Source organism: Oryzias latipes, chromosome 8 (assembly GCF_002234675.1).
Source record: "Oryzias latipes chromosome 8, ASM223467v1".
In the NCBI taxonomy this organism is placed as follows: Eukaryota; Metazoa; Chordata; class Actinopteri; order Beloniformes; family Adrianichthyidae; genus Oryzias; species Oryzias latipes.
In genome coordinates, this window is record NC_019866.2 from 9,853,864 (window position 1) to 9,867,176 (window position 13,313).

Here is a 13,313-nt window from a genome sequence, read left to right on the forward strand (position 1 = left end):
ATGGTTTCTATATGAATATGAAAACAACTGTTCAATACATTAATACAATTAAAGAAATTGTCCAAATAGCAAAGCACAACAACTGATTTGTTTCAAGCATTTTAAAAAGTGTTTTGTTGGTGTGAAACAGTTAAAAAGCTCTATTTCGATAAAACAAAGAGAAAGGGAAAGCATTGTACGACACTTTAGATAAATGGCTCTGTAACTAGTAAAACTCCACACAAAAGTTTCTAAAAATCACTTTGTGACCTTGAAGTAGAGCTGTGAGAATTCTGTTGACCCAAACCAGACCCAGATAAGTGTCAGGATTTAGTCACAATTCTGTACAAAAATATCACAAATGATTGTGTTGGCTCAATTCCCAGTACCATGTGGTGGAGGGAGCCAAAATTCCTCCCTGTGTTTTTTGAGTTCTCAGCACTTTGCAACTCTTGCCAATGTCACTGCCTTCAAGGGGGCTAAAAAGACTACTGACATTTATACTGTAAACTAGTTTTTTTGTGCTGAAAACGAGGAGGAGGGATTCTCGCTAGCTTATAAACACAGAAGCCTTTGTGCGGTCACAGCCAAAAAAGCAAATCTGTGCCTCTTGCAATGCTTGTTATTTGCATTGCCACTGTCACAAGGGTTCCCCCAAATGGGGTGCCAAAGTGGCCAAATTGGATTCCTATCTTTCATGCTATATATCTTAAGCAAAGAAGCCAAAAACACATCTTCAATTTCTTGCTGAAAACAATAAGTAGTTCTGCATTTATGAGAGTTTCAGTTCAGTTTTGCAATTAATTAGAGTTTTAAGATAAAATGCATCTGTCAAAAACTTCCCATACATCTCAAAAGGATAAAGAAACACGAGGCTGTGAGCTGCTATGGTGTTGGCAGAAAATTCATCTGATTTGCCACCAGCATTTGAGAGGATTTCCTCCACATCTGGATTTTGCACCTGCTTGCTGAGTGCGCCCTCTGGTGGGCAGGGAACGGGGCCCATCCCCTGCAGCATTGAAAGCTGCCACACTGATCATGTAGGTGGTGTAGCCAGTCAGGTTTTTAAGCTTCACCCCGAGCTCTGGCAAGAAGAGAGTACGCAGGCGCTCCGTCTCATTCTGGAGCTGAAATTCCCAGAAATAGATCTGCACACATCATAAAAGAGACCAGGCATCAGAGAAACGTACTTGTAGTATTTATTTTCAAGTACAAAAAGAGAACTTTTTTTGATACCTTATAACCCTGTATGTCTCCATTCTGAGCATCTAGAGGAGGTGGGTCCCATGTGACATCCAGCTGAGTGGCTGTTGAAGACTGCACCACCACATTTTGAGGAGGAGCTGTTGGGACTGAAATGAGGTAGAGATTGAAAAATAAATAGCTTTGTAAAACACAAATAAAATGAAGATTTTGCAGATTAACACAAGCTACTCCCTTTGACAAGAATACATACCAGCCTCCCCAACAAACACCTCCTGTGGTGCACTGCTAGGGCCCTCCCCCACAGCGTTGTACACACTTAGGCGGATCTCGTATCGCTTGTGTTTACTCAAATCTACAAGGAGATCACATAGCGGCATTGTAATAGGAAAAAAAAAAAGTTAAGATGAAAGAGAAAAAAAAGAGTTACTCCATTGAGACATGGAGTCATGGTGATGCCTGTGGCAAGACAACATCACAAACAGAACAAAAAAGCACGAAGGCGTAGAATTATTATGCAAAGTGATGGAAAGAGGAGCTGGTCGAGGGGACACATGGGAAGATTCGAGAGTGATTAAACGATTAAAAAGGAGCAAAAACAAAGGGATGATCATATAAACACATTAAGTATATTTGTGGTTCCTCGGCTACAAATACTCTCTAACTGCGAGTTATTATACCTCACGTTTTTTATCTGTAAATATACGTGTACATATTTGTAGGAATAAAATGGTAACATAACACGATTTCTCCTTTGTGTTGAGTTACTGAGAAAAAAGGCTGGGTTTTATTAAAGTTTACTTTTTTCCACCCACTTTCCTTCTACTTCATGATTCAATATTTAATTAATATTCATTTTGAGTGTTTTTGTTTTAATATGCAAAATTCTCCCTTTTGCTATGCCTCATCTTTTTCTGTCTTTTTTTCAAAATAAAGAGGATATTTATTCATTTAACTGCTACAGAAATAAACATTTTGGATGAAAGACTAAACGTGTTGTAAAGGGACTACAGATGGAATTTAGCTATGAAGATACCATCTGGTGCAAGCATCTTAATCTAATCTATTTTAATTTATAAATCCCGATAAATTAATAAGCACATTTATTGTTGAAGTCCAGGGTGGACCCTGCCTTATCTCAACGGTAGCCAAGACAGGGTCAGGGCAACCCTGTGACCCCGAAAGGGATCTAGTAGGTTCTGAAAATGGATGGATGGATGGAGTCACTGAAGTCAACTTACTGTCTAATTCGTACTGAGTCAGGGTGGATTCACTCAAGTTTCGGATGCTGTAAGGAGCTGGAGTGAAAAAAGAAATAGTTAAAAAAGCAGGGCAAAAGTTGATGACAATGAAGGCAATTTGTGAAAATCCTAAAATGAATTACAGCAACAAAAGTAGATGTTGAAAGGGTTCAGTCACCTGAAAGATCGGCCCAGTTTGCAGCCGGACTGTTGACTGTGCGCACGCTGAAACTGCGCAGCCTGTCATAGTGTAACTCCCGGTATCTGACTCTGAATCCCAACAAGACTCCATTAATGTGCTCCTCAGAGGGAAGCTAAAAGTAGACAAGGTCTGGTTAGTGTACCCTCAACAAACAGACATCAAACAAGCAAAGCCTTTCAGCAAAGTACCTGCCAACGCATCAGCACAGACGTGGTGGTGTGAGGAGTGACAGACAGTACTGTTGGCGCTTTGTCTGGAGCTACAGAAGATAAAAGGGTAATGCATCAGATATGCACTGATCATTGGATTCAAAAAAGAACATTTGCAAGCAAAAATCAGTTAAAAAATCTAAGGGTTGCTGCTCTCAGCAGCAGGGAGACCCCCTTACCATCCTGCAGTGTAGTGATGGCCTCACTTTCCTCACTATATTCGCTGTCTCCAATATCATTAGTTGCTTTAACTCTGAACTGATAAGAAGTAAAGGGCTTCAACCTTTAAAGAGAAGCATAATGGTCAAATATATGTTGATATCTAATGTATACATATATTAGGATGGAGACACAAGTTCACCTGTCCACCATGTAGGAGTGTGACTCGTGGCTGACGGATGCAGAGTGGACCGTCCAATTGCCGTCTGGCAGCTCTTTATACTGAACTGTGTAGTATCGAATGGGGGACAGGCCGTCGCTGCCTGGTTCCCATGACAACAACACCTGACGAGCCTGCACTTCCTCTTGAGGTACAGTCGGGCGGCTTGAGGGTTGGGGCCGAGCTGAGGGGCACAAAAACACACAAGGCCCCAGTCAAACTCCATATGTGCTGTTGGGTAATTGAAAGATTAAAACAGGTTGTAACATTTTATGCTCACCTCTCTTCTCAGTTGTGACCACTAAAGCCTCAGCAGCCTCCCCCCAGCCTTTCCGGGTCTGAGCCGTCAAACGGAACACATAAACCATTTCTGGTTTCAGTCCGGTAGCAGTGTACTGCCGCGTGCTGGGGCTCAACACGTCCACAGTAGCTGCGTTGCTGTTTGAGGAGTTTCTCCGGAAGATGATCTGATATGCTGAGAAAACGAAATCACATAAATGTAAATAAAAAATGCTTAACAAAAACCCAACATGTTTATAATTAAGCTTCATCTTAAAGAAATAACAAGGATTTAGTTGAAATAAAGCAGAAGACATCTAAAGAACGTCTAATTTCTTGTTCGTGAAAGGTGACATGTTGATAAACTGCCATAATTCGGGCCCTTTTGCCATCTCACCCAGTATAATCCCATTGGGCTGAGCAGGAGGTTGCCAGATCAACCTCACTGAGTTGGTTCTGACTTCTGGGAACAAGATGCCGACAGGAGGCCCTGGCACTGTCAGATTCAAAAATCAGTTAGAATGTTTTTTTAAAAATGGTATCAAAGATAAAATGAGAAGTTGCTATGACAAAAAAAATAATAATCAAAGAGAAATCTGCACAGGATGTTCTTGGATAAAATAAGAAATAAGACTAAACATTTCAAGTATTTTTGTGCTAGAGTAACACTTAGCAGAGAGTCCTTGATACAAAATAAAAGCAGATTAATTCATTTCAAACAATAAACTTGTATTTGCGAAAAAATGACTTTAGTCTGAAAAGCAACTATATGAATAATATTGTATTCAAGAGATGTTTACCATCATCCAGGGTCCTTTCTAGAATTGGCGGCAAGCTGGTCTTTCCGTCTCCTATACGAGTAAAAGCGAGAACCTGGATCTCGTAGAGGATGTACTTCCCCAGACTGGTCAGCTGGACGCTGTGGCTGGTATTACCCTCTACTGCCCAGAAGCTGGGAGCACTGTCTGAGTCCTTCTCCTTATACACAACCTGGATTTAAAAAAACGACTTGAGAGGAAATCCTCATTTCCACCACAAAACGTTTACATAACGAATCTGAAATCTGGATTATTGTAGAGCTGTGACCTTATAGCCCAGAATAAGTCCATTACGATCAGCCGCTGGGACCTCCCCCCAGCGCACCAGAATGCTGCTGGAGGTGGTGGCAAATGCTGACACATTTGTGGGACCACTGGATGGCACTGCACCAAGACATTGAAAGATGTTTTTAGATCACTCTAACGCTGGCTCGATTTTTGGCACTTATTGCATGTGTTTCTGGCCTCACCAGACTCCCTGGTCCTGCCATGGACTGCCTGGCTCCAGGGTCCAGAGCCAATTCCATTGACGGCCTGGACACGGACCTCATACTCTGTCCACTCTTCCAAGTCCTCTATGGTGAACTCCCTCTCCAGCCGGTCCATGATTACATGGAAGAGAACTCCTCCTTTAGATCCCGCTTTGCAGTACTGGATGCGGTAGCCAACGTGATCTGGGTTGCCATTGTACTCCCACTCTGGAAGTGGCTGAGGGGAAGTTTTACACCAAAATCAATAACAATATTATTATAATTGGTAAAAGATTGTGTGAGTATATGCTTAAGTAAGAATCATCACATATGTGTATGGGTTAAGCACCACACCCTTCCTCTGCAGGGCTGAAAATGAAAGCACTCTCATCTAATTTGTTGAATACTCAAATTGTTATTAAATATTTGTTTTTCATCAGGCATAATCAGGCAGACTTCCTAAAAAAAACAATTATACACATGATTGCTTGACAAGGCATAATTAAATAATTTTCAGTCATTTTCCAAGCATCAACACTGTTGACAATCACTTTAGAACTCACTGAACCACCATAGTTCCAAGTAATTATCTATGCTGTATATTCAATGATGCTCCCGACATATAATTAGCCATAATATTATTTTTTATCTATATTTAAAGGAGGCTTATCTTATTTTCTTGTTTTTTTTAATCTATTTTTGGGGATTTTGATTCACTCTATGAGCTCAAGTGCAACAGCCGTGAAGAAGGACACAAAATTTGATGGCAGCTTAACATCCTGCTTTTAAGGCAGCCACAATCTTTGAGCCATGCCATCAATTTTTAGTGCAATATCTGCTGCTGACACTCCTCTGTTTTCAAATCCAGGTATATCCTCTCTTTTTTAATCTTGCGGGGCTGCAGGCGTATCACAAGCTTCTTTAGACTCTGCGCACAGGCGCTGTGGCAGTGTTGGTAATAGACTGATGTGGAAAAAATGCACGGGCCAAATGCTGATGCAGAGCGCAGCAATAACCAAGGACGCGATATGTCCGGCTTCTCTCAAACTCCATCAAAGTCGTTGCACATATTCATTCATCATACAAAAGCCCCGAGCATACAAGAACAATTATACTAAGAAAAGAAAAGACAATGTGAAGCTTGGGAGTTCATTCGAAAGTAGCTGTCCTCCAGCAAGTCATTTAATGCTGAACATTTTCCTAACTTAAGGGGATTTCGTTTTTCCATTCTTATACCATTAACTTGATGTATCTAAACAAAAATACATAGAAGTAGCTCATCTCCAAGCAAAGATAAAAAAGTTTTCATCTCATAAAAATTCACATTTCTAATGTAGCAAACGTTATGCTGTCTATCAAGACACATTCTTTCGTTTGACATACGAGGATGTCTTACCACCCAGCGGAGCCACAAGCTGGTCTCACTGGCAGTGCGCAGAGTGACATTTGCAGGGGAAATGTCTGGGGGGGCCTGCAGGGTCTGGATCTTCCTGGAGGGCTGGCTGGGCAGACTGGAGCCTACAATATTCACCTGCCGCATTCTGAACCTAAGATAAGAAAAATCTGTATATCAGAGATAAAATGCACAAAGCTGGGTTTTTAATCACAATAGTTTTGTGATATGAGAAAGGATTACTTTGCTGCAGATTAGATAAGATGAAGCCCTAATAATGCCCAAAAGGAATGAAAGGGATTTTAGATGCAGAAAATGGAGTTTAAAAGAAAAAGAAAAAAAAAAGAAAATTGTGATAATAACAGGCTGTCTGAGACATATGTGGGTGTATTCACCTGTAGAAAGTGTAAGGGTTTAAATCCAGGACCTCCAGTGACCGTGCATCAGGTTCATTAACCAGCTGGTGAACCACCAACCACTCTTCATTCTCTCCAATTATGCCAATCTGAAAAGCACAGGAGAGCAGGGTGACATTAAAGGCTATAAAGAAAAAATACGATTTAAAAAATGTGCGCTCTTATAAGAATGTTTTTACGTCAGAATCACAAAGGGAAGAGTCTTACTTGAGCTTCAACCAGCCAGCGAGAAATGGAGGTTTTGCCATCATAGCCAGGTTTGAACTGCAGGGTGATGGAGCGGGGGCCGATGTTAGAAATACCTAAGTTGGTGGGAGGACCAGGCAGCTCTGTATAGGAGTGTTAAAAAAGACATGTAAAGAAAAACTTTGAGAAAATGCTTAAGTCTAATGTTTGTGCGTTTCCTCAAACACTGACCTGGTGGAACACCTGAGGATATGGTGGAAGCAGATAGCTGACCCTGTCCTTTGGAGGTCATGGCTGCAACCTGAATAGTGTAGGTAGTAAGCGCAGTGAGCCCTGTCACCTTGTACTCCTGTGTCACGTTGGGCAAATAATGGGTCACCCTGGTATTGGTCCTGTTAAACTCCTCCCAGGAGATGCGGAAACCTGAAAAAAGTAATGAACTGCAGTCAGAGCTATGTCACATCCTTTCCCAGTACACCAGTGATGTAAAAAACGCAGCAAAGCTTTTGGCTTGTCTTTACGGTCACCTGTGAGAATGCCATTTTTCTCCTGGGGCTCCTTCCAGCTGACTTTCAGTGACGTGTCCAGAATGTCTGTGAAGCTGAGGTGACCCACGGCACCAGGGGCTTAAAAAAACAAACATACAAACAAACAAACACAAAAGAAAAACAAAAAACGATGATTTCAATAAGAAGGATGCACAAAATAAAAAAAAAACTTAGTGTGGCTTGTGTAGCAAAACATACTATCTTCATGGGTGCGTAAGCGCTGAGGTGGACTGCGGGGCCCATCTCCAGGCGTTGTGAAGCATAATACAGACGTGAAGTACTCTGTGTACTTCTTTAGTCCAGAGATGTGACCAACATGAACACTGTCCTGGAAGTTGGGCCGCACCGTGACAACCGTGACCTCATTCGAGCGGCCAGGTTCCCACGCCAAAAGCTGGAGATTTGATGATAAAAAAACACCACTTTATACATGATTTGACAGATTTAAATAAAGATAAGAAGACAAAAAACAATACAAATATGTCAAGTTTAATCTAAAGCTTTGGAAAAAAGCTTTGTTAAGCTGAGAATACATTGCCCTTCTGTCCCCAACCACTAGAGCGCACCAGTTGACAGAGAGGCTTTGTTTACCTTGTATCCCTGGTTGATTCCATTGATAAACTGGGGGCTTGGGGCACTCCAGGTAAAACGCACTGTGGTGGAGTTGACAGCTTCAGCTTTTACATTTCCTGGTGGCACAGTGGGCACTGTTCCAGAGGAAGCGTAAAATAAAAAAAAACAGAGAATCCAGAGGGGGGATGAGGGATGACAGAAGAATGTGGGAGGGGGTTAGGCAGAAGAGCAAAGGAAGAAAAAGAAAGGGAGTTAGATAAGTAAAAGAAGACTTGAAATCTACAAAAGGTGCTTTCAAACTAGCTTCTTTTAGAGCGTGAGAATCCGACTGAAGGAACTTGTATTTTGGTTATATGGGCCGGCAGGAGTACGCCAATCAAACAGGGTGTGAGAGCACTTGCCTCAGGCGGCTTCCAAGTAAACCCTGGAGCAGTTTGTTTGAAGTGAGCATGCCATCCTGATGTAACACCGGAAAACAGTTAGGGAGCTGCACATTAATGAGTGTGATGGACACATACACATTGGTCGTCTCGTCCCATGTGGCCTTAGATTTCTTTTGAAAGTATTTAAATGTACACGACAATCCGCATCTGAGTGTTCAGTGAAATGAATATGGTGGAAAAATTCAATTATTGAAAGACGAGCTAAACAACACAAACACCTTACTGACATTTTTCACTTGCAAGTGACTTGGATGATGAAATAGTTATTTATAGTTTGCAGTGTATTTAAATTGAAAATGAAACTGTCATTTTTTGCCATACCTCCAAAGCCTTATAGTTGTGCTAATTGCAGAAATATTTCTTTTTTTGTGGAACATTTGTTTTAGAGGAAACTGAGTGTGACTGAGATTAACAAATGACTACTTCATCAGGCACCACATGAGTGTGCAGAAGTTTTAATTACCTGTTCCAAACAGAATTTATAACATGAGAGTGACAAATTATGCTCCATTATTCCTCAAAAGAAGACGTGTAACAATCTCAAAAGAATGTATTAGCGTTAGGAAAGCAGTGAAAATTATGTGGATAAGCCTAAAAAAGTTACCTGTCAGCCTCTGACTTTACAAAACTGTGACAACTGCTGAAGCAATTTGTAACTTTACCAAAACTCAACTGTCTCTTTAAGTTTCACTGCATGAAACTAGAAGTCTGGTTTAGGTAAATTAAAGAAAACTTGAATCCCATCTGAATTACGTGACACCTAATGGGAATAAACTGTTTCATCAAATATTTACCATAAAACTGTATGAAAGATTAACAGCACTAACATTTATGAAGCAAAATGAATAAATAACATAAAAAACAGATCTTCCTGTCAGGAAACTGAACAGGAAGTAGACTCAACGAGGAAATTCTGAATGACCTGGTTTATTTATTTATTCTTTTTATTTTTTTTTTATTAACTTACTTTGCCTCAAAGAGCTGCTATTGAGAACATAAGATGAGTCTGGAGTAGGAATTTTTCCTGGTGGACTGGATTCACCAAGACAGTTTTTTAGAGCTCTACAACCACAGTTTCAGTTTCTCTAAGGACTTGTTATTGGCCTCTGAAAAGGGACTATACTCTATTCAGGTCCTGTAAGACCTCAGAGTAGCCTTTGACACTATCAACCATACTCCAAAGATTAGAGCATGACATAGGGATCAGAGGCTCTAGCCTCCAGTGGTTTGAATCCTGTTTATCTGATAGGTACCAGTTTGTTAATGTAAATGGACCTCTCATTGCAGTGGAGTTAGACACGGAGTCCAACAGGGATCAGTTCTAGGACCCATTCTGTTTATACTCTACATGCTGACCTTAGGAAACGTAATCAGGAAACACAGCATTAATTTTCACTGTTATGCGGATGTTACTCAGTTGTATTTATCCATTAAACCTGACCAGAATGACCTTTTAGAGACTCTTAATGCCTGCATCAGACATCAAAACTTGGATGACAATTAATTACCTCTTCCTAAACCCAGAGAAAGCTCAGGTCATTATACTAGGTCCAAAATACCTGAGAGATGGTCAATCTGATCAGACATCCCTGAGGTTTCTTCTTTTAACCCTGGAATCTGCTTTTTTAAGGAGATTCCAGAGAAGGAGAGTCTAAGGGCAGTGATGCCCAGTTTAGTTTAGTCTGTTTAGTTTAGCAATCAACTCTTGTATTTTATAACTGATTTTATGTTTTGTACTATTACTGAAGCCCATTGGGACAACTGTGTTGTAATATTGGGCTATACAAATAAAACTGAATGGAATTCAATTGAATTAAAACAGGAGGCACAATTTTCTGCAAATTGCTATTACAGGAAGTCAAGCTATCGTTATCCAATACTCTTAATCACCCAAAAAAACTGTCAGAGTATTTAGGGAATTGACACTGACCCCCTTGGAGAGTCCACTCTGTGACCTTGTGGCTGTAGGTGCCTCTGCCGGCTCCATTGTAGGCTCCCACCTCAATCTCATAGTTGGTCCAGATGATGAGGTCCTCCAGAAGCAGGTTGGTCTGGTCAGGGTTGGTGATGTTTTTGATCTGACAGTCGACTGGAAGCCCTGACAGACAGTACCTGACAGCAGTTGATGGACAGAAAGACGAGGGACACAGAAAGCCAGAGATGGGAAAATCAGACAATATTAAGACAGCCTTTTTCTGAAATAGAAAAAAGGAGACAGGGGGACAGTTGAAAAAGGAGAAATATCTTTGCCGAATTGTTCTGAAACGAGTACAGAAACAGACGTGACAACAGATAAATGGAGGAAGAAGCCATTTAATTGGCATGAATTCCGCATGAATTATTATTCCGTAGCAGGAAGAATGAATAAAAAAGAGAAGCTGACATGACAGTTATTAACACAACTGAATAGCACTGATCCAGAAAGACACACATTCAAAAAAATGGACGGGTTGTCATGGACTTCTTACCTGATGATGTAGCCCTGGAGAGGGCCGTTCTGGTGGCTCTCTGGAGGTGGCTGCCATTGGATCATGATGGACTGATTGGTGCGGCCACTCGCGATGACTGTCTGGGGGGGTGCACTGGGGGGCTCCTCAGGGAGAGTTAGTCTGAAGCAAAACAACAGGAGAAAGGAGATGTGCAGATTAAAAAAAGAAAGAGAGACAAAAAGGAAGCCATGCATAAATTATGGATTTCTCCATATTTCTGTCCCATTTCATCATAGGCATCAAATCACGATAAAGCCTTTGCTTTTAATGCACCATAAAGGAAAGAAAAGTTGGAGCTAGCATCGCTGCATCTTTGCCCAAACATATTCTCTATACTACTGTCCGTAGAGAGACAGCTTGCTGTGGCAGAGACAAGATCAAAGGGGGCCTTGGTGAAAATGGAGCTGCACAATGGAGACAGTGCAAGTGAGAGAATGATAAAAAAGAACAAGAAAGGGAGATCTAGGAAGACTTCTCAGTTTAGTCAATTTAAGATGACATCTTGATTTCTTCCCAAAGTACCAGAGTGCAGCTCTGAAAGAGATAAAGCAGAGTTTTTAGGATCAAAGAGGTATGTTGGAGAGATGCCTTAGAAAAGTCTTGCTCTCGCTAAGGCACCGTCACCCTCCTATGGTGCACTTCTGTCTGGGCAGTAAATGAGTGTGTGGTGGGAAAAAAAGCCCAAAATTGCTTTATAGGACTTGGTTATCTGCTTTGAAGATGTTTTTTTTTTGCGGCAGGTGTGAAAGAAGCTGCCAAAAATGGTTTCAGAAAGTGATATATAGATGTGAATCTCTGCAAAAATAACAAAAATAATTGATGCTTTGTATCTGCTATTGCACCCATGAAAGCCTTCAAAAAGTCTAATTTCAGCTCATTGGGTTTTCTCTTGAAAAGGCCCATTCTGAATCGGTCTCATCTCAGATTCATCAGCACCAAAGCGAAGACCAAAAATGAGATTTTCTATTTGAAATGCCTTAATGAGATGCGAAGAACAAGTTGTTTTAAAATCACGTCTTGCAAATCATTCCTTACAAGCACATTAGGTTACACCAGATTACAGGGAACACTGCAAGATGCACAGCAGATGTATGCAGCACTCACCGATCAGTCTCTTTGCTGAACTGGCCTCTGCCTACATCATTGACGGCACACAGGCGAAACTGGTATGAACGAGCTGGGATGAGACCGCTGACTGTGACCCCGGTCGATTCAGGCTCAATGTTGGCTAGAAGGACTGTCCAAGGAGCATCTGAGATGGAGAATATATTAAAAAGCTATAAAAAATAGCTTCTGAATATTAATGATCTTGCAAAGACAAATAGATTCTTCAGAAAAGTCTTTCTGGCACTAACATCCTCACATTTAAATTCAGTTATTTCTGCATATTTTTGCACAGGCATTGTTTCATTTTCAGTAATAACACTGCAGCTACTGATAGAAATAAGTCATTTAGTTTGCATGCACTCCCCCAAGATATCAGATTGCAATTCAATTATCCAAACCCAGATCCCATCTGATTCCTCAGATTCATTTTCCTTTTAATAAGTTGTCATTTTCTGTGTTACCCTGAGTTTAAATGAGAAATGGCCCAACAATTTATTCTCTATTGGCCAAAACATCCTACTTGTTTGATGCTGTCTTGTAAAAAAAAATAAAAAAATAAAAGCAACATAGGAGCGTTGGACATCAACACAATTTGCCTCTTTCATAATTTGAAAGGAGGAACACATCTATACTGATAGAAGAAAAAATGTATGAAAAGATGAAATTGAATAGAGAATACAGATGTAATAAAATAGGAAAGGGCACCAAATCAGTAGATCATAAAGGTACGAAGCAGCAAATTGCTTTCAATAAAATGCAAAGTTTTCTATCTTAATGGTGGAAACTTACTGTTTTCTGAAACCTCCAGGATGTAGTGGATCAAGGGACTGTTGCCATCAAATGCTTGAGCCCATGTGAGGTTGATGGCTCTCTTCTCTATGGTGCTTAGAACTGCTATGGGGTTCTCTGGAGCATGGGGCAGCTGTCTGCAAGTGCACAAGCATGTGAGGGGAATACAAAGAGAGATAAAAAAGGAGCAAAATCAGACAAAGGATGGTGCAATATAACAGTTAAATAGCCAAACGGACATTGTCAACGTTTATAAATTGCAAAAGAAAAACAGTAATAAACAATAGAGAAAACATCCATCTATCATACCAAAAGAGGAAATAAAAGTGTAAGCGGCAAGATAAGATGGGAGGCAAATGTTCCGACCTGACTCGGAGGTGAGCACTGCGGGAATCATTGCCGCCCACCGATGTCACCCTGCAGGTATATGTTCCAATGTCGCCCGACCACGTCTGGGAGATGTGTAGGGTCCCGTCGGGATCCAGCCGCAGACGAGGCGATGTGTTCACGTCAATCACTGAGCCACTCTTCTCCCACACATGCCTGCAGGTCGGTGCATGACTATGTAAGTGCACTCCACATGCAGAAA

General features: G+C 41.0%; 1 protein-coding gene across 6 annotated transcripts in view; it reads right to left on the bottom strand.

Moving 5' to 3' along the window:
- LOC101169362 (protein sidekick-2) overlaps positions 1-13,313 on the bottom strand; it is an 81,807-nt gene that overhangs the window by 10,328 nt on the left and 58,166 nt on the right. For all 6 annotated transcript variants that reach the window (XM_011478129.3, XM_011478127.3, XM_011478128.3 and 3 more), the window contains exons 13-37: positions 13,091-13,267; positions 12,725-12,861; positions 11,933-12,080; positions 10,808-10,948; positions 10,270-10,451; positions 7,915-8,030; positions 7,522-7,717; positions 7,303-7,401; positions 7,007-7,198; positions 6,797-6,918; positions 6,569-6,678; positions 6,177-6,327; positions 4,781-5,018; positions 4,579-4,694; positions 4,293-4,482; positions 3,890-3,988; positions 3,494-3,688; positions 3,196-3,397; positions 3,014-3,117; positions 2,814-2,884; positions 2,602-2,737; positions 2,424-2,480; positions 1,436-1,537; positions 1,216-1,331; positions 941-1,127 (exon numbers count right to left, since the gene is read on the bottom strand). In XM_011478129.3, coding sequence (XP_011476431.1) covers positions 941-1,127; positions 1,216-1,331; positions 1,436-1,537; positions 2,424-2,480; positions 2,602-2,737; positions 2,814-2,884; positions 3,014-3,117; positions 3,196-3,397; positions 3,494-3,688; positions 3,890-3,988; positions 4,293-4,482; positions 4,579-4,694; positions 4,781-5,018; positions 6,177-6,327; positions 6,569-6,678; positions 6,797-6,918; positions 7,007-7,198; positions 7,303-7,401; positions 7,522-7,717; positions 7,915-8,030; positions 10,270-10,451; positions 10,808-10,948; positions 11,933-12,080; positions 12,725-12,861; positions 13,091-13,267 — 3,584 coding nt within the window. The remainder of the gene's footprint in view (positions 1-940; positions 1,128-1,215; positions 1,332-1,435; positions 1,538-2,423; positions 2,481-2,601; positions 2,738-2,813; positions 2,885-3,013; positions 3,118-3,195; positions 3,398-3,493; positions 3,689-3,889; positions 3,989-4,292; positions 4,483-4,578; positions 4,695-4,780; positions 5,019-6,176; positions 6,328-6,568; positions 6,679-6,796; positions 6,919-7,006; positions 7,199-7,302; positions 7,402-7,521; positions 7,718-7,914; positions 8,031-10,269; positions 10,452-10,807; positions 10,949-11,932; positions 12,081-12,724; positions 12,862-13,090; positions 13,268-13,313) is intronic.